The 21352-nt window shown below is 34.5% G+C and overlaps 3 protein-coding genes across 6 annotated transcripts; 2 read left to right on the top strand and 1 right to left on the bottom strand.

Annotated features, from left to right (window-relative positions):
* The first annotated feature begins 551 nt into the window (after window positions 1-551).
* On the top strand, window positions 552-6028 carry LOC109014365 (triose phosphate/phosphate translocator, chloroplastic-like). Its single transcript, XM_018996800.2, has 12 exons — window positions 552-1357; window positions 1557-1628; window positions 2062-2127; window positions 2220-2298; window positions 2389-2509; window positions 3090-3185; window positions 3783-3895; window positions 4492-4569; window positions 4687-4803; window positions 5155-5254; window positions 5381-5481; window positions 5685-6028. The coding sequence occupies exons 1-12, from the start codon at window positions 1065-1067 to the stop codon at window positions 5709-5711; spliced, it is 1263 nt and encodes a 420-aa protein (XP_018852345.2). The 5' UTR covers window positions 552-1064; the 3' UTR covers window positions 5712-6028.
* A 956-nt stretch (window positions 6029-6984) lies between these two features.
* LOC109014363 (pentatricopeptide repeat-containing protein At1g26460, mitochondrial) lies at window positions 6985-12579 on the bottom strand. Of its 4 annotated transcripts, none has more exons than XM_018996799.2 (7): window positions 11842-12571; window positions 10812-11034; window positions 10231-10713; window positions 9104-9310; window positions 8564-8701; window positions 8282-8470; window positions 6985-7213 (listed from the first exon to the last, which is right to left on the bottom strand). In XM_018996799.2, the coding sequence occupies exons 1-6, from the start codon at window positions 12468-12470 to the stop codon at window positions 8282-8284; spliced, it is 1869 nt and encodes a 622-aa protein (XP_018852344.2). In that variant the 5' UTR covers window positions 12471-12571; the 3' UTR covers window positions 6985-7213. The 4 variants fall into 4 exon arrangements, with proteins under 4 accessions (XP_018852344.2, XP_018852340.2, XP_018852342.2 ...); XM_018996795.2 differs by lacking the exon at window positions 6985-7213 and adding an exon at window positions 7318-7651 and having other exon boundaries at window positions 11842-12579; XM_018996797.2 differs by lacking the exon at window positions 6985-7213 and adding an exon at window positions 7658-8122.
* Window positions 12580-16581: 4002 nt separating this feature from the next.
* LOC109014366 (PLASMODESMATA CALLOSE-BINDING PROTEIN 3-like) lies at window positions 16582-19146 on the top strand. Its single transcript, XM_018996801.2, has 4 exons — window positions 16582-16925; window positions 17319-17555; window positions 17644-17683; window positions 18514-19146. Exons 1-4 carry the CDS (start codon window positions 16874-16876, stop codon window positions 18761-18763), a joined length of 579 nt encoding a protein of 192 aa, XP_018852346.1. The 5' UTR covers window positions 16582-16873; the 3' UTR covers window positions 18764-19146.
* The last annotated feature ends 2206 nt before the right edge of the window (window positions 19147-21352 follow it).

The following is a 21352-nucleotide window of genomic DNA, read 5'->3' as shown; positions in this document are numbered from 1 at the left end:
TATCGTGTAATCATTTTATATAATGACAACATTGACCAAATTGGAAGATTTAAAAAAATCTTAATTGTAATGCTATTATCATCGTCGTTGTCATTGTTGTTATCATTATTATTATTATTATTATTATTGTTATCGACATTTTTTCAAACAGTGTTGTTCACAGGGTCATTGGCTGGCCTGCCAAATGAGCGGGTGTGATCCGGAATTGAAAAGGGTTGAAGAATAATATTATGAGAAAAATTAAAAATAAATGAAATAAAAAGGTTTCATTCTAGTTGGATAGAGATGTTGTTGCCTTTTTTTTTATTATTATTGTAAAATTATTTTATGAAAACCTCAAAAAACTGTCTATTTACAACTTGTTTGTGGACTCCAAGGGACAACAGCTCTTGTCCATTCGGAAAAGGTATAAAATTCTAACTATGTAGAACCGTAAAATATATGTATGTTTGTGGGTGTTTGCAACTTTGATAAATGGGATCCAATATGTTAGTTGAAACTTGAAGTACCAGTCACCTAACTTACCATATTGCACTTCTCTTTTGCAATGAAAATGCACAAAGCAGACACCGTAAAAGACGAAAGAATCAAGGAACAAGCTACCCACTCCATTTTACACTCTCTCTCTCTCTCTCTCTCTCTCTCTCTCTCTCCCCCCATTATTGGAGTCCATGACATGATGAGGTTATGATCACTCTCTCCAAGAACTCCCAGAAGCTACTATGCGGTAGAAGTTCGTTCTCAGACTCGTAACGCTTCTTTTCGGAGATATCTTCTGTAACAGAAACTGTTTTGATTATCAGGCTCTCAAGTCTCGACCATTGTTCCTCTTTTGTCTATTTTTTTAAGCCAAAGTCCACAGATTTTACTGAATATTTTTCAACAATTAATATTTGGTTTGTATCGATCTTTGTTTTTGCAAGGACCAATTAGATTTCTCTGCTTTCTTTGCTGCATACAGCTTCACTTAGTTTTCAACGTTTTTCAATTTCATTGTACGAGTTAAGGGCCCCCACACTATTTCCCTCATCAAAACTCAGCATAGTTTGTCTATCTTTTTGCATATGATGGCTTCAATCACCAACCCATTTCAGTCTTCAATCCAAACTACACGACTTTCTTCACTATACTTATCACCCAACAGAGTAGTAACAAATCCCTTTGTGCTCAAGACTCGGTCACTGACATCTAAGACCACATGCTTGGCGTTTTCGCCGTTACCGGAGAACCGGGGACCTCCCATACATGTTGAATTCTCAGGCAAAACCTTGAGGTTTTCCGGTTGGAGTGAGCTGTTGAGGCGTCGAGGCTCTATTGAATTTCCGGTTGTGGAAGCTGCAGCCGCGGATGCCGATGGGTCAAATTCATCACTCTCCTTTTTTATTTTTCATTAGTGAAAATTCTTCACTATCCGTTTGGATGCTGAGAAAATGGAATAGAAGAAAGAAACATAAAGAAGTTTCCTTTTTTTTACACGGGTTTTCTAAGCAACCAAACGCAACTTTTTAATTTGGGGTGGGTCTGCGTTTGTTTGACATACTTATCTGAAAATGCAGGCATGCGAAGCCTTCTAAGAGCTTTGCTGAGAGATTTCCTGCGTTGGTCACCGGTTTCTTTTTCTTCATGTGGTAAGCTATCATAGCATGTAATGTACGTGTGTCTGTGTGTGTTTGTTATGCCATTTAGACATTTTTTTTCCTTTAACCAACGGAATTGGGAATATGGGGCTTTCTAAATACCATTAGACCAAAAGGTCCATTGCTGATGCCCATTTTAGATGTAAGAATCTGAAGAATAGTGACAACTAGTTTGAAATTAGTTGATTGAATTTGTCAGTGTGTTAGATTGCAAGGGGTCTTTTTAAATACAGACTGCAAGCTATTGTTGAGTACATTTACAGAATAAGTTAATGGGGCTCTGGTGTTTTCTTTTTCTTTCCTTTTCCAGGGCTTTTCGGTTCAGAGGTGGTGATTATGTATTCTTTGTATGGCATGTGTCTCGCACTAATGTTTAGTAATTAATTTATTCTTATTGTGCTATCAATTTTTTTTGAGCATGCAGGTACTTCTTAAATGTCATCTTCAATATACTCAACAAGAAAGTCTATAATTATTTCCCATATCCATAGTACGCTTCTTTGACCATGCTTCAACTTCCCTTTTTCCATTACCATAGCTTTTGACGAATCGCCAGTTGAAACATATTTTATATCTTTGCAGCTTTGTCTCTGTTGTACATCTTCTAGTTGGAGTGGTGTACTGTCTTGTTTCTTGGGCTGTTGGTCTACCAAAACGTGCTGTAAGTCTTAATTTCTTCATGTTCCATTTTTTCTTCTCCAGATACATGCATTATCACTTGTACTAATGATTTAGTTTCCCCTGCAACCAGCCAATTGATAAGGATCTCTTGGCAGTACTGACTCCTGTGGCATTCTGTCATGCCCTTGGGCATGTCATGTCCAATGTATCATTTGCAGCTGTTGCCGTATCTTTTACTCACACAATTAAAGGTATAAAATTTTCCGAAAAAATGCAAAAGCTTTTTATGCTTATATCATTATTTTATGTCTATTCGTACTGATGGAAGTCCTTGAAATACCTCTAAGTGTATGCATGCATGTCCGTATCTACACTTTTTATGAGATCTTTATAGGCATGAGGCTATATTGTTTCGGTGGCAGTTGTCAGCATCATATGTTCAACTTGTATGTTCCAGAATTAAAAGTTCGTTGTCCTCGTAACATTTGTGCTTAAAGAAGGGTGCTGATGGTGATGCTTAAAGTCTGTTCTGCATCATCATCTCCTTGGGCTTGATGATAGTGATGATGCGGTTTGATTTTTTTTATACAAACATTTGTGCTTAAAGTATCCTGAAAATGCATTCCTGCATAAATTCCCATTGATGTGTCAAATAGATACAACTACTGATGATTTCTTTGACTTGCATGTTTTAGTTTGTCATAAAAGTTTTCTTTATTTTAATTCTGCTAAACTACTTTGATGTTTAAGTTGTACGTATGCCTCTTTGAACAATTGTATCTGACCATTGATTTGATCTTCTCTCTTACTAGTCTTGATTTTTTTCTGCAGCCCTGGAGCCATTCTTCAATGCCGCTGCTTCTCAGTTTATTTTGGGCCATCAAATTCCCCTGTCACTGTGGCTATCATTGGCCCCTGTAGTTATTGGTAATTCTTCAAACTTCTATTTTCTCTTTTTGTAACACCCCGTTCCCGAAAAGACATTTTAGAATTTTCGAGGAGCCAGTGTGCTACTACTAAACTTAAATATAAAAGTTTTTCCTTTTTAACAACGTGTCAAATACGAAAGAATTCCATAAAATAACAAACTTCAATAAATATTGAAAATCCAAAATAAAGAAAAAAAATCCGGTAGAGAGGAGTTGTATTATAAAGAGGATTCATGGGTTTGGAGGGAAAATAATAATAATAATGGAGATTTAACTCTAGGTTTATAAGAAAAATCATCTGATAATTTGCTTTAACTCATAAAAAATTTTATCTGTAATTTTATTTCTAAATACAAGATCGGGCCGTTACACTTTTACAGAAAAAATCGAAGCCTGATTTGATAATGCTCATACATAGGACATTTCACTCTTATATTATATTCCTTTTTATATGCACTGTATGCATGCATCTACAGTATGCATTTGCAGCCAAATTCTCAAGGACATTGCCAATTTGCTTCCTAATCTGAATCCAGTATAAAGGCAAGCTTTTATAAGTCATCAGCTGATAATCAATCTGTGACTTCTTTTTTAGGTGTATCAATGGCCTCATTAACTGAACTTTCTTTCAACTGGACTGGTTTCATCAGTGCAATGATTTCCAACATTGCGTTCACCTACAGGAGTATCTATTCAAAGAAGGCAATGGTAAAAGCTTTCAGCTAGTGTTCTACTTGCTAAGAAGCCATTTCTGTAATTCGTTTTATGAGGTCCAGTGCAGTTTCTAGGCTCAAGTGCCTTGTTTTATTTCATGCTCTTTGGTCTAGTTCATGAAATTGGAAATTGATGGAAGGATTTCTTATGAGAGAGCAACCCTATGGAGTTTCATTATCCAATAAATATCCTTACATCAGAATCTGTCCCATTCATGATAAACTTTTGAAAATCAAAGGCATGTTTTGAAATATGCGTGTTCTAATGAAAACTTTTTTTCAGTACAGTTGTGTTTTACTTGTTAAATGACCCCTGTCACTTCTGCTGTGTTTGATGTGTGAAATGACTCCTATGTAACTGCATTTAGCGGCAAGGCATTGCTGAGTTGAGTTGATTGAAGTGATGTCTTAGTGTTACACAGGCCAATTGTTGTAACTTTTTGCAAAGCACCATAGTCATATATCATAGAATTACAATACACCCTTTGAGATCTTACTGCATACCATGCAATGACTGAGACTTTTGTAACTAGAAATATATTTTTGGAAAGATTGTCTATACGTTTGATTCAACCACTTTGATTGTAACAGACAGGAATGGACAGCACAAATGTGTATGCTTATATTTCAATCATTGCCCTCTTGGTTTGCATTCCACCTGCAGTACTTGTAAGTCAAATTATAACCAATATTAAGTTTTGATAAGCTTAATGTTTCATTAAATGTTTTATATAAATATATATATATATATATATATAACTATGGGATTCCTTGCATTGCTTTCAGATTGAGGGCCCCCAACTGATGCAACATGGTTTTAGGGATGCTATTGCCAAAGTGGGCCTATACAAATTCTTGTCTGATCTGTTCTGGATTGGAATGTTTTATCATCTATACAATCAGGTATGCCATAGACATGCCATGTGTCACTGATCCTTCTCAAGTGTGTTTGATAGCTGTTGATGTCGGCATCTCGAACTTTTCTGGTTGGTTTCGACCTTTGTCTGGGTTAGCTAGCAATATAGGCCTATACTAATTGAATGGAACAGGGATGAATATCATGTGCCTCTATCTGGGATGTTTACGCAACCTGTGGTCTTGCGACCTTGTCTTAGTGTCTTGTAGAAACATGATGTGACTCAAATTTGCTGAAACTGAAACATTTTCCATCTCTCTGTCCCCAGCTTGAAAGATGAAGCCTTTTGTTGTACCCATATCTGTTGACTTACTTGAGGTTTGAACTTACAATTGCAGCTTGCTACCAACACTTTAGAAAGGGTTGCACCACTTACACATGCAGTTGGAAATGTTTTGAAGCGAGTTTTCGTCATCGGTTTCTCCATTGTTGTATTCGGTAATTGCTGTGTTTATTGATGCCATTTATATGAAGTATTAAACAAGCAGACAGAATTTTCAGTCATTTGAAAATCTTATATTTGACATGGTGTTTTCATTTTCCTATGATTGCAAAATTTGTCAGGCAATAGGATATCCACACAAACTGGGATTGGTACTGCTATAGCAATTGCAGGTGTTGCCATCTACTCCTTAATAAAGGCAAACCTGGAAGAGGAAAAAAGGGTACGATTTCTCTTCTTTCTGTAATATATTGTCCGTCCTTTGTCTGATTGGCCGAGCTTAGAGTTCAACACACCTTAGGGTAGCACTTGGAATGAAAATGAACTTGAATGAAATTCATGACCAAATTATTATTCATCTTTATTCAGATCTTTCGAAACCATTTTCTCTTTGACCTCACATGATTTATCACTAACCATTTTCAGAAGGCTGCTGCAACTTCCAAATCATAGGGCTGCACCCTTCTTCATATCGATGAGGGTAGCAAGGAAGCCCATATAAAGTAGTTGGTGAGTCAGGCTCAGACGGCTGCTGCTGTTGTTTAAATTGGAAGGTTCAACTTCTCAAACTTTGCGTGATCGCTTCCATTATAATAACATCTTGGAAATAGAGGAAAGAAATAACAAATTCAACAAACTCGTTTTGTAGTTTAGCCTCTCTGAGTTGTTTCGATGTTGTAATTTTATTAAAATAAATAATCGAAGTTGTATTTTATTCCATGAATTTGCACTAAAATATATGCTTATCGTAACTTTCCTCTCTTTTCCGACACGTACATTCTTCTGTTTCTCCGCATCTTGTTTCCTTTGGAAACATGTTTGTGTCCTCCAGTAGGCACCCGTGAGAATAAGTCCCGTTTGGTTGTTGAACTTTATTAAGATGAACTCAATTTAATCTAATTTTAAACTTAATCTAATATCTAAACACTCAACTCTCAAATCAATAAATTTATCTCAACTCAAAATCTTTTTACGCATGGAACCCACAAACTTTTTTAATTCAAAATCTCTTTACACGCGAGACACATAACCTTTTTCAAATTCTAAACTCATTTTAACATTTAAACATATAAGTCACTTAAATGGGCACCATAAAACAAACTTCATCATCTCAACTCACTACTATTCATAAAAGAACTCAACTCAGCTCAACTCAGCTTAAGGCTGCGTTTGGATATTAAGTTGAGCTCAGCTGAGTTGAATTCTTTATGAATAGTAGTGAGTTAAGTAGTGAATAGAGTTATGTGAAATCCATCTAAACTGAATTTAAAATGTATTTGAATATTAAGATGAATTTAGTATTTTTTATAAGAAATTGAAAAAAATTGTTAGTCTCATGTATAAAGATGTTTTAAATTCAAAAATATTGTAAATCTCACGTGTAAGAAGGTTTTGAGTTGGAATGAATTTAGTGATTTGAAAGTTGAGTATTTGAATGTTAGATTCGACTTAAAATTAGACTGAACTCAGTTAAATTCAGTAACCGAACAAAGCCTTAGAAGTTAGAACACATGATTTCCACCTCTTCAGATGGTGCACACGTAGGGATTAGAACTATTTACATTAATAAAGAGAAGAGAGGGCATACCAAGGATTAACTGATACAATATTCCAAATTTGACTTCTCATGATCTCTCCTCTTTCTCAGCTTCATCAGTCAATAGCGTCTTTACTAGATGTTAGCTGATCTATTTTGTGGCTCAGCAACTTCACGAGTAAGATGGTGACAAAAGTCACATACGCAGAAAACCTTATTTGAATTAAGAGAGTAGTTTACAGATTGTCAATACCACATTGAATTGTTCACCTACGTTTTCATGCCCCTACCTCAACATGCTTAAGACAGAGAGAACATTATTAAGAAACACTCACTTGTGTCAGAAAACAGCATATCCTACCTCAAGCCGCTCACATCATAAGCAGAAAAGGCAATGCTCTGACAATCACAATGCGACCTACAATGTGTTGTAAATTGATCATATGAACAATTTAAGCAGGTTATTCGGATTCAACTATTGCATTTCAACATCCATGCCACAGCATAACAACCCACAAAGTATTGACATGGAAATCGAAATGCCTACTCCGGACATTTTAAATTACTGGTTTTCTCTTAAAATTATTCTTCAACATTCAAAACTCTCTCGTTTAGCAAGTTAGTGCCCTCTAGAATTTCTACATTTTTTTTCAGAAAGCATGGAAAGAATACATAGAAGTATAAATGATGCTGTAGGGCGCTCTGATTCCAACACATCATGCCATGACTCAAAATCTGAGAACTATCTGATAATTTACAAAGCATGAAATCTCATTGAGAGAGAAGCTAGACAACTTTGTGAATTTGGCGACCAAATTTTTAGCACTGAGATTTTCCAGACCAAAAAGAGGCAGATCTGCAAGCAAAGAAACAATGACTAATAAGCACATACACGGTTGATGTATGGCATGCTACTTCATGCTTCAAGCATATATTAGTCCTCTTTTCTTATGAAAAACCGAGTAGCAACTATCTTTTGTGCCAAGACGGAATACATTCACAGGACAAACTTTAAAACTGAAATGATGTGCCACAAAGACAAACTTTTAGGTATTGGCTGTGATCTTCTGAACGGTGAAACTAGGCACTTGCAACATAAAACCGCCTGATCTCTACCCCCAAACCCCTAGGGGTTGGCTCAAGAGGTAAGGGTCTTGGTCTTGGTGGTATTCTTCCTCCAAGTCTAAGGTTCAAATCCTCTTGGGTGCGCAAACATTTCTACGCGCCATTGGACTAGGGGAATCTCCCCTTGAATTGTTTGAGGCGCACTTGCAGAAAACTCCTTGCCGAGAGATTGTGCACCCCTAGAATTAGTCTGGACATTGTTCTTCGACGCCCGGAGCCAATAAAAAAAATTAAACAATGTACTTGAGAATAGCCCAAATTTGAAATACATTGGCTTTAGGTCAGCAGGACTGGTTCAGGCCACGAGAATAACTACTTTTTTATTCTTTGATGTATGTATTCATAAATTGTGTTCATTTACCTATCTGACGAAACCGGGGTTGTACTTGAGATTAAACAGCATGTCCCTGCGAGTCTCTGCACCCATTCGAATCTTGAACTTTCTAGCCAGGGCCTGTACCTGGTCATCCTGCTCATAGTCCATCTCACGAATACAACGCCTTCTGACCTTTTTAAGTGTTTCTTTCGATGGTACAAATCCAGCAGTTACCTGACCAACAGGTTCATTACACAGGACATTAGATTGTTTCCATAGATAACAGACCAAATTGGAAAACACAAACCAAATAAAAAATGCAGTTACCATCTCGTTGATCACAGAGAGAGCAGCTTTTGGATCTCGGTTGAAGAGATGAGCATCAACAAGCAATGAATATGACATTGCATTTGGTTTAACACCCAAACTTACCAAGTGCTCAAACACTCTTGAAGCTTCAAATGTCTGCAAAATAACCACAAATTAAACTGAGCAAGATGTTTGTTCTTTAGTGTGTGCATGTGTGTCGCCCTTCTACAATGGGTGGGCATAATCATGGACTGCAAGGAAATAGAAGTTTTGGCAGTCCCTTAATCAGCCTCAATACCAGATGTGAGTACCACCACTGGTCAAGTTTCTTTTTCTCCCAGATCAACTCACTGCAACGTCCTCATCCAGGGATTTAAAGCTAGGAGACAGATCAAGGGAGCATTAAGAATGCCAAATGAGAGTATTATGCCCGTCATAAAGTGGGTCCTCCCTGTGTGTGCTCGCACAGGTGCTTGCGTGCGTGTGTGTGTGTGTGTGAGAGAGAGAGAGAGAGAGATATGGAGGGGGGAGGGGAAGCAAAGTCCTCAAATATCCAACCTTCTTGAGTCTGCCAAATGCATGCATCAGACCATTGTATGAATGAATATCAGGGGTCAGTCCAAAAGTGGAACCAATTGCCTCGAAAGTCTGGTAGGCACGATCAAGGTCCCATATATTTGCACAACCTACAATTATGCAATTTAGAGCAGCAACAGACTTGTAAGGAGGATCTCCACGGTTTAAATTTTCCAGTTGAAAATATACCTGAGGAATATGACAATAATACAGATCAGCAAGAAGATGCAAACAAACAAGTAGGCTTAAGTCATAATACCTAGTCATATGAATCACATATGCATTTTATAATCACCAGCAGAGGAGCACACAAAATCTACTCTATTCTGTCAGTGTATCAATCTTGATGTACAATTACAATATTATATAGTCCAAGATAAGCAGAACTGTCAAAATTAACAAGTAAACCAAATGCGCTTCAATTGAAAGATTGCATATCAATTAGAAAACAAACATAAAACGAACTAAAAGCCCTATAAGTAATAATTTGAAGCTATATTGATTCAATGAAGAATATAATCAAAATGCTAAGCATATAAGCACTGGGGAGGTTTCGACAGTGAGTTGAGATAAAAGTTAAAAGTTGAATAAAATATTGTTAGAATATTATTTTTTAATATTATTTTTGTTTTGAGATTTGAAAAAGTTGAATTGTTTATTGTATTTTGTTTGGGAATTTGGGAAAGTTGTAATGATTACATGAGATGAAATGAGTTGAGATGATTTTGGTATCCAAACCTCCCATTAGTGTTTTTCTCATGAGATAAACAAGTGGCATGAAAAATATATTTGGATTTCTTGCTCCAAATAAAAACAAACCTAAAGGGACATAGAGGATGGGGAGTTGAGAGGATATGCACAATATTTCTGTTTTCGACTAATTAGTGTTGCTGGGACTTTTAGGTGAAAAGAAAACAACCATATTAATTTGTATCATCAACTCTCAGAAACTTAAGAATAGCACAGCAAATGCAAGTTATTGAAAGAGAAGATTGTGATTATATAAAAAAAAAAAAAAAAAAAAAAGGACTAATAGATGGCCAGCGAATGAACAGAATTATATGATTGGAGAATGCTATTTGATAACTTTCAAATATGGAAAGACATACCGAGTCCAAAGTCTCAAAACCCTTTTCAGAGCAGGCCGTGACCAATGGGTTTAAAGAGGTAAATGGAGAGAACATTTCTTGTTCTGCTTCTTTATTGGGATTGCCGTACATTGACTCAAATTCATTTAGGGTACTAAAAGCCCTCTGCAGATTTCCCAATGATGCAAGGGCATATATCTTCCCAAGGTAAGATTCTGGGTTAGGGGCCTTCTTTTCACGCAAAGAGCGTCGTAAGATTGCCCACGATGCATCCAGGAGAGAGGCGCTGTAGGTTCTACCAGCAGTTCCCAGTGCCGACAAAACTAATCCTTGATCTACAGAAAGCAGAACAGCTGGCCTCACTTGCTCACCCCGAGCAATCCATTTGGCCATAAATTCCAGGGCATAGTATGCTAACTTGCTATTATCTTCTTGCATTGCAATTTCTGCAATATAGTTACACAAGTTCCAGGAAGGACAAAGAGCTCTGTTCTGATCCATTGCCTGAAAACACCAATAGAAACAGCCACCCATTAGAAACAAGTGAAAAGTATACCTTCATGCAGGGAATGTTTGAAGTATTTATCCAGTTAGTCATGTACCTTGCACCTCTCAATGATTGACACCAATGTATCTAGCCTGCCCTCATTAACACAACTCCGCACACATTCAGTAAAGACCTTCGTTGACAACATATAACCAGATTTTAAAGCCACATCTAAATATTTCAAAGAAGCATCAATCTTGTCCGTCAAAAATAGCATGCCAACAACCAAGTCGTATGACTCATCATCAGGCATAGATTCTTTCCCTGTCTGCAGCATCCTGTTAAATGGCAAGTGCAGATGATACATTAAAAAAGTCAATCTATAACTGAATACACATATATAAATACTCATTGAGTCATTTCCTTAGGATATCATCTCCAAAGAGGCAAAAGTAAAGAAAGGAGATCCTTCTGAAATATTTAGCTTTGAGAATTTTTTCCCACATATCAAATACGATGCCCAAAAACTGCATAAACTATAATGACTGGTTTCTCTACATGTTCAACGTGTAAAGAAAAGGGTCTTAATGCAGTTTACGTACTACTTCTAAATTAGGAAACTTTTAGTTGAGCCATTTTAGGTGTACTATTATGCTTGCATGTGAATTTCAGTGGAGATCAGACTTGCACGGTTTGAAGGGAATTTTACAAGCATCTCACCCCCTTGGCATTTTTAATGCATTCATTTACTTGCACCAAGAGGATGCAGCCAGAACGTTATATATATTGGTGATGTCACGGCTAAATATTCAATTATAAAAATTGTAAAGCTTGCAAATTGATCCATGTATATAGGCGTATGGAACCCAAGTGTATATAATTCGATGTTAGAAGAAAACTAAAAATTAAAAACGAAAAAAACTAGGACTTGAAATTCATACAGAAGCAGTAGTACTCAGCATTTCGTTTTTTAGCACAAAGACAATCCTAATCAGCACAAAATCATGCACACCACGACATTTCCAAAGAGAAATTCATCTACGTATACATATAGAAATCTTCCAAACATTTCCTATATTTGTGACAGGTATTGCTATACAGGTATTCACATAATATATATTCTGAAGAAGGACTGAATGGCCAACCGTTCGAGCAATTTGGTAGCCGCCACGGTCTCCTTGGCCTTGTACATGGCTTTGAGGACCAAGTTGAACGAGGCCGTGTTGGGAAGGACCGCATAGTCCTCCATCTGGGCGACGAGGTCGAGCAACTCGCCGGCCGTGGCGTTGTTCATCAAGTTGGCTCTCAAGTAATGGTTGTAGAGATTGACATCGGGCTTGTTGGGCTTGCCGGTCTTGTCCAAGGACCGAATCCAGAACTCGAAGAGTTGCTTCATATCGTCCCAGCGCTGGGAGGTCATCCAGTCAGCGAAGACATTCATCAAGCTGTGAACGTCAAGGGTTTGGGACAGGGATTGGATGCGAGAGGTCGGGGATTGTTGGAGAAAACCCAGGGGAATCAGGGACTGAGTCAGGGAGGTGTTGGGGATCGGGCTCCGCCAGTTCTCGTTGTAGAGAGGGCTTCCCGAGGCCGGGTTGGGAGGGAGTGAGGTAGAGGCTGAGTGTGGTTCGGAGTGAATCGAATCGGCGAGCTGGGGCTCCTGGGAGAGAAATGTGAAGGTTGAGATGGTCTTGAAGAAGAGGTTGGAGTCGGTAATGGTGGTGGTCTTGAATAAGGCTCGGGTGCGAGTGAGGATCGCCATTTGGGAAGCCATTGATTGGGAGCTTCCTTCACTGGAGGAGTAGAGCTGTAGATCGTCTCATTTGGGTCCAAATTCAGTTCTGAGCCTGTTTGGCTAGGGTTTTGGGACGGGGGTGTTATTGGCATTATAATATATTATTTGGGGGAGAGATGTCTTTCAAATTCAAAGAGACAGGCCCTTGCCATTCGAGCCTTGGAAAGGGCAAGGATTTGCCATGCTCGTGAGCCCAAACCTCAATCTGCCTCCCGCGAATTGTGAAATGGGCCTGGGTTTGGATAAAGAGGTATCTCATCGAGTTATTTCGTTTAAAAAAAATCTATTTATCATTTTAATTTTTATCATCCTCCTATCATCTCATAATATAATATTAGATAATTAAAATTTATAAGTAAAATATAATAAATAATCTCTAATTATCTAATGACACATCATGAAATGACGGAAGGATAATAGAAATTATGATGATGATTAGTATTATTTTTTATTATTTTTATGATTTTATCTTAATACGTAAATATGTATATATTTAAATAGAAAGGTAAAAAAAAAAAAAAGAATCACATATTTATTTATGTAAAGCTTCCTTGTAGTATCAAGAGAAACTAATACCAAACAGGTGGAATTGGGTGCGTGGTAGGGCCAGTGAAGTTTGTACACAAGCAAAAGAGTTGGCAACAAAAGTGACAGTGACACGATAATCAAGCCTAAGAAGACTAATAATACACGTGATTAGACGATGTTTGGATGTGTTGCAGCAATCATATAATAATGCCTACAATTTCATAGCCTATTTGACCCATCTTTTAAATTATTTATGTAGCAAGAAAGTTTGGGTAGACATGACAATTTTTTTACGAAACCTGAAAAATTCACTGAATTAATAGGTCCCAACAAAGTCGGTGCGTTATGACACCACATCAACTATAAAACAAAACTATTAAATATTAATAAATAATTCGTAAATAATAGTGAATTATTTATAAATAATAATAATAATAATGTTTCCAAATATGCCAGATATAAAGGCATGTCCAGGAAGAGGGAGGGAGGGAGGGCATATACTGTACACGGTGTGTGATTGTGGTCCGTTGTTTATTTCTGTTGAGAGGAATTTCAAATTTTCAAAGCCCCAATCAAAGACATTAGAGACTCATAAAATAAAAGTGATCCAAAAGCAACCAACCACGGAATTTCAAAGAATAATTCCGAATGTGTTTTTATCTTTTGGGTTCCACCGAAAACATGCTAAAAGCTCTCATTGCCATGTGCTTTCTCATCTTTTCTCGATGACAAATGATTATCGACTTATTCTCCCATTATTATTCATGAGATTTTAGCTTGAATTTGAGAGGAGAGGAGAGGAGAGGAAAGCCGAAGATTGACTCTCGGTGAATATATCAGCAAGTTGATCAAGACATAATTGATTTTAATGCATGTGCATGTATTCATATCGCTTGCAATATGTCGATGATGGTGTGAATTTGTAATGAAAGTGCTAAAACTATTAAGGACATGTTTGGATACATAATTCATTTCATTTCATTTTATTATTATAATTTTTTAAAATTTTTATATAAAATAATAAATAATTTAATTTTTTTAAATATCAAAATAATAATAATATTAAAAAATAATATTTTATTAAATTCATCTAAAAATATATCATCTCATTATCAAAACCATTCTAGAGCCTTAGTTCAAGTCATCCCAAATTTCCACTTTCTTGATAATTTATCCCTTATAAATCCAACTGTTAAACTGACAATCTAATCTTAATGATGGGTTAAGCTGTGTCTTAGTTTTTTAGATTTGAAAGCTTGGTGACCAGATTCAAAAAAAAAAAAAGGGGTAAGAATTTAAAGAAGACAAAAGTTCAACTTTTTTTTTTTTTGAAAATTTTAAAACAACCTTTGCTTTTGTTTGTTGGGTGTCTTTATTTCTTTCAAATCTAAACGATATATGGGTTACACAATTTTTAATATGTAAAACGTACTTATTTGACAATATTGCTTTATTGATCATACTTGTACTTGAACCTATAAAGAAAAGAAAAATTAGGTCATAAATATTTGTTTTTGAATTTAAAGAGTAAAGCTAATGATTCCAAAAATATGATTTTATTTTATGCATAAGTCATTATTTATTATTTTACATTTTATATTTTATGAAAAATATCTTTACATTTACAATAAAAAATGACGAGCAGGTGATCATTGATCATATTGTTTCTTCCGGTGACTTCTTGTTTTGTTCTTACCCTTTTCATTTCTAAATTGTTTTCTACTTTTTTATAATTTAGTTGTTTTCTAGCAAATTTTTTAGCTGGCATGTAAATGATGTTTCTGGCTTTTTTAGATGAAAAATTATAGATATAAATTCTATACTCTACATATTCACTTAAAAATATATTAGTGTATATTTTTACTCACATAATGAAAATGATTCTAGATATATTAATAAGTAAAATATAATAAAAAATAAAATGATATGTTTTTAAATAAATGTACAAGGTGTGGAGCTTAGAGGTAGCATGAGTCCATGACTCTTTTTTGATACTGTGCATTTATGTTACCTATTTTCACCCAAAGAAAAAGATATTTTCTCGAGTTTTTGGCTGAATTAGAAAATATAAATATTTTTTTAATTATTTAATATTACATTAAAAGTATAAAAAAAATTGATGTACGGCTATTTTCGTACACAAAACACTGATTCCAGTAACAACGTGTGAAAAGTGAAAACCTTTATTTTGGAGTATGAGCACTACTAATAGCTTTTGTATTATACAAAAAATATAAATAATTTAAAGAATTATTTCCAAAAAAAAACTCCATTAAATTATATAAAATGAATTATAAAATACATTTAACTATAGTATCCTGTTATATATAGCGGGTACTGTTTATCTTATAAATTTTTTTTTATTGTTGATATTTTATTTACTTCTTTATTTTTATTTAGTTTAATTTTTATTATATAAGTAAATTATTTTTATTGTTCATCATTTAAAATATATATATTTTATTTTTTTCTAAAAAATATCTTGAAATTATTTTTAAACCAAATTTTTATATTTGATTTGATTTTTAATTTTTATTTAATTTATATATTTTTATTTTGCATATATAAGACTGAATTATTTTACATTGTATATAAATATAAATTACAAATATAAAAAAATATATGAATATTATAAATTTATTAGTAGAAATGAAATATTTAAAAAGAATAAAAAAATATTTAAATAATATAAAGAAAAAATAAATAAGTTGATGAATAATATATTATAAAAATTAATATGTAAAATTAAAAAAAATTTAATGATATATTTTAAAAAATAAAATAAAAAATCTATTGAAATTGCTCTTACTAAATTTGCATCAATATTTCAAGGGTGGTTGGGGCTAATCAATGCATGATCATTGCTCAAGAGAATTTAACCCTTTTTAGACGAGGTGGGTATTTTTTAGTAAATTATAATCTTATCACTATTTTATAACTAACGTGAAATGATGAAAGTTAATTTTATAATATTAAAATTTATTTTTAATGAAATAAAATAATTTTATTTTAAAAATAAACCATAAAATAATTATAAAGGAATTATAGAATAATCATTATTATTTTTATTATTTGATAATTTTAGGAGAGTAGCTATTTACCTATTTCACGTCAAGAAATTATTTATATAAATATTAAATAGATAAATTTCGTGTAAATTTTTATAAAAAAATAAATTATTTTTAAAATACTTATAAAGAAATAATTTTTTATTAGTAAGATCATTTTTTTATAAAAAAAATTTATACTGTCTATTTAAAATTTATAACTAGGATTGCTCTTTCACGTCAGCATGGGTAAGATGCCGATGGCTCGGACAAGAATAAAAATATAAAAGGAGGACAACACAGCACTGATGCTAGCTCACAGTGACGGCACACGGAAAAGAGCGCTACAATGGTAGGCCCCCAAAAAACAGAGTACCAACCTGTTATCTGGTTAAAGAACCACGCAGGGCCGCAGGATGGGTTAGGTTTTGATCACCCCCACGAGTTTGTGACCGTTTGAAAGCTTCGACACCAACAGTCAAATACGTGACAAAAGGCTCCAGCTTGCTCACTTCCCCAAAACACGCTATCCCACATTCATCTCACAACTATATTAATTCTATAATGTAAAGGTTTATTTGGAAATTAAAAAAAAAAAAAAATTGTGATGTGAAAAACATAAAAAAGGGTTATCAGATACAGCCACTCACTCTTCACTTCTCTACTACCCACCCTCTCTTCTTCTCTTCTCTAGAAATCTCCACTACCCACAACCTCAGCTCTCTCTCTCGATTTCGAGCTCAACTAACTCCCCATAAAGGATAGTTATTTTCTCGTATAATTGTCAACTGCAATCTTGCATCAATCATGGCTGTTCTTGTATATCTGGTGCTTTTCCTGGCCCTGACTGGCCATTCAAGTAAGTAGCTGGATTTTGGGTATTTTTTCCTCTTTCCCTGTTTCCCATTCTTATGTTTGTAAAGGTATGTCTTTATTGTAACTCATGGTTTCTGGGATGGTTGTGCATCGTATTTTGCGATGGTTTTATCCTGTTAGTCGCTCTAAATCTCAGACTCTTAACTATATATCTGATGAAAGCGTTAATAAATGAGAACACCTTTTCTTTGCTCACATGGCCAAGATAGAGCTGGAGAGAGTATCTACTGTTGTTTTCCTTGATTTATTGTTCATTTTTTTTATATATAATTTCCTTTTGCTTTTCTTTGGGGGGTGGGGGTGGCGAGTTCTATGAACTGACTGATTTTTTTTTTTTTAAATCAAATTATTTATATATTTTCATTTTCTTCTGCAGGTGCTACGTATTGCTTGTGCAAAGACGGGAATGCACAAGCCCTTCAAAAGACACTGGATTATGCTTGTGGAGCTGGAGCTGACTGTAACCCCATCACTCAAAGTGGTTCCTGTTACAATCCTAACACTGTAAAGAATCACTGTGACTATGCTGTAAACAGCTATTTCCAAAGGAAGAACCAAGCCCAAGGAAGCTGTGATTTCTCAGGCACTGCCACCACTAGTCAAACTGCCCCCAGTAAGTCCCTTTCTCACACTTTCGGCCTGCAATCCTCTGTAAAATACTTTTACTGATTTCAGTCTTCATTATTTTGGGCGATTCACAGCTGGAGCTTCTGCCAACTGTGTTTATCCTGTAAGTTCCAGGTATGCTTCTTATTCAGGGAGTGTTTTCGATCCCTTTCTCACAAGAATGAAAAGTTTATTCAGCTTTTTTCTTCGAATGAAAAGTTTTCCCATTGTTTGTGAATTGAGGAATCTGGGTTTAAGCTCGAATCCCCTTTTCTTTCTCTTCTTCTCTTGCTTTTTTCTCTATGTAAATTCTACTGGCAAAACCCGAGTCCCTGCTTTCTGTTCTATGATTCTTCAGGGTTTAGGGTAGGTGGAGAGTCATTCTTTCCTTCACCTGTGTCCGAATACCCAACTGTCGACGATTTGATGGAGATGAATTGAATTGAGTTGTGAATATAGATACGAGTAGATTGAAATGTACGAATTAGATTGAGATAAAAGTAAAAAAAATAATGAGTTCAACGCTCAAACACAATCTAAATTGCAGTTCTAAACTGGGTTTTGCTAGCATAAACAATAGCTGCAAACTAATAACTACTTCCTCGAAATGGGTTAGTAATTCCTAAACAGTGATTCAGAAAAGCAGATGTTGTACCTCAGAGTTCCATACCTTTCATTGATTTTTTTTACAATTGAGGGCCTGCATCCTACTTACTGCTGTGGCCTGTGAGCTGTCACGATGTTGATATTTCACAAGTACATTTGTCATCTCATTCCCCAGATCTCAGCTTCGTATGTCTTCTGCATGCTATACACAGAAATTGATTTGTAGAGTTGGCTCCAATAGTTTTGCATATTATAATTACTTTATATTTAATAGGCTTTCTTTTTCTTTTTTTTTTCTTTTTCTCATTACAAATTCAGATCTTGGGCTTAAATGTGTTTTGTTGTTTTGGTCTATTCAGCCAAGCAGGTACAAGCACAACCCCATCAACAACTCCCTCAACCACAACACCAAGCACAACAACACCCACCACCACGCCCACGTCTACAACCACAGGCACCACTCCTACGGTGTATGGGGCAGGAATCAGCCCCATAGGAAGTGGCACCACAGGCATCAATGACAATGAAGGTGTGGCTCTCCAAAGTGTCACTAATCTACTGTTCTCCTCCCTTGCCCTGACCTTCTTGTCAGTATTGCTGTGGGGCTGAAGGGAAAACATAACAAGTCACAGGAGGGAGGGGGTTATAATTTAGTGGGGTTGATGTGTGGAGTTAATGTTGCCACGACAGGAGGGATAGTTAGAGATGATGTAATTTGATATTTTGGGTGCGTTGGTTATCAATGTATCATATAGAGGCAAAACCCCACTAAGTTTTTTTTTTTTTTGGGTGTCTTCTATGTGGAGAAGAAAGCTGGGGAATTCGATTCCTTTTTTTGAGTGATAAGACCTATTGGGGGTAGAACCTAATCTCTTCTTTTTAGATGTTTTTTTTTTTTGTTTTTATTTGTATATCTAGAGAGTTAGTATTGTTTTAAACAAATTTTATTACCCCCATCTATGTAGTAAGTTTCTTTCTGGATTGTTTAGTTTCAAAAATATTTCATCTATTCTCGCATTTTATTATTATAATTTTTTTAAATTTTTATACAAAATATAATAAATAATTTAATTTTATTAAATTTTAAAATAATAATAATATTAAAAAATAATATTTTATTCAATTTATTTAAAATTATTTCTATCTGACTTACTATTCTTATTTGTACCGTTACTGTTAATTTTGAGGAATTTTAGATTATCTAATTTGAACACGTTTTGTGGTTTTGCTTTTTGTGACCATGGGGCTCGTTACTTGATCTAAAGGGAGGGTCGGTGTTCTTTATGTTATGAATTTAGGTCCCCACCCCATCGGATAAAAGACAAATACCATGGAACCTTTAGTTGTTTTAAAAGTAGAGAAAAGCTGTGGTACGGCATCAGCGTAGGGTGTCGGCTTTGGTTAAGATGGGGATGGAAAAGTGATCTGCAATCTGGGCCATTCAGTTCACTTGGACAAGTGGCAGAACCAGCGCAGAATAATTGAGTTTTACATGCACGCCCTCTTTTTTTTTTGGAGCTTGAGAGGAACTTGTGAACAACCTACCAACCAGTTTGGTTAACACCTGAGAGTCCTGCCGTAAGATTATAAGTTGAATATATCGTAATTACAAAATTGAATAATGCCATGTTAGGAATGTTACGTATAAGTTTTAAATAAGTTTTAAATGAGAATTATTATAGATACAAAGAGATTATATAAAGTAAATTTATAAATTGATTTGATTTTATAAAATTTGTTAAATTTATTTTATGATAAAAGTAATTTTGTAATCTGACATATTATATCAAGTCATATGAGTTTGTAAGTTTATTTTTATACAATTTCTTTGTGATTAACATATATATATATATTTATAAAAAGTGTACGATCTCTCTTTGAAATAAAGTAATGATTCAATGAAAAAAATAATTATTTTTTATATGGGAACTATTTTCTGTCAAGAGGTAAGCATGAAACATTTTAAAAATGTTTTACTATAAAAAATAGAGTAATGCTTAACTATAATCCTCAGTTGTGTCTTACGCACTTGTAAGGTACACAATTAAAAAATAATAATTTATTTATGTGAATTTTAAATTTATTAATTTTTTTAAAAAGTTGTGTTGGATATTTGCACATTTAAGATTGTAAATGACTTTACAACCACACACATATATATATATATATATATAGAGAGAGAGAGAGAGAATCTGATTGGAAAAAACTCGAACGAGAGTTATTGATGTATGTGTGTAATGCATTTACTTTGGGCTGTGCAAACCTGGTTTGACGAGTAGTGGTCCAGCTTCATCGGACAAGCATATAAAGTTTCCTTTCCTAAAATCAAGTAGATCTCCCTTGCTGACTCTAGAGTTTTTAATGCTAGTAAGGACCTATTTTCGTGAACACCACCATGCTGTTCAAAAAAGGGTAACGAATAACTCATTTAAACAAACAAAAACTTCATGTACTCCAAAAATGAATTTATAACAACGACAACAGCAGTTCTAGTCTGGATTATTTTCACATATATGAGTTGAGATTAAAATTAAAAATTAAATAAAATATTTTTTAATATTATTTTTATTTTAAAATTTGAAAAAGTTGAACTATTTATTTTATTTTATGTAGAAATTTAAAAAAATTTTAATAATTAGATGAGAAGAAAATTTTTGTAAAGAGTCAGGCTACTCTACCGCCCAGAATAGCCTGCTCACTTTGACCGCTAGTTGCTCTTGCAACTTTTTTTTTTTTCCATTTTCCTATCTTTTTTTTTTAATATATTTAAATATTTTTAAAAAATAAGAAAATACACCAATACATTTAAAATCATTTTCTTAATCACTAAGTAATTTTGTTTTTTGTCCGAGCGGTCAAGTAGAGCGGTACAACTTGAGAGGCAAAATAGTTTTTTCTTTTTGTAAAAACAAACGAGGCCTTAGCCTTGAAGAACTCTTAACTATTGTTCATCAACATGAATAAGTTTTTACTGCTCATCTAATCATTTGACTAGATATGTGAATTTCACGGGCTAAAGTAAGCAAGTTTGTGCTCCAATCAAACATTCTCATCAATTTCTAGAAACAAAGCAAGAAATTTACAATTATGATGCAGATTTTTCCCTTATTATTTTGGTAAGCAAAACGAGACAATGCAGATATATAGCACACACTAAATCAAGATTTCGTCCATCCACAGTGAAAGCAATTCCTAAAT

The sequence above is a fragment of the Juglans regia genome, chromosome 13, assembly GCF_001411555.2.
Source record: "Juglans regia cultivar Chandler chromosome 13, Walnut 2.0, whole genome shotgun sequence".
In the NCBI taxonomy this organism is placed as follows: Eukaryota; Viridiplantae; Streptophyta; class Magnoliopsida; order Fagales; family Juglandaceae; genus Juglans; species Juglans regia.
Note: the sequence above shows the minus strand (reverse complement) of the source record. Positions and strands in the feature narration are given on the sequence as shown.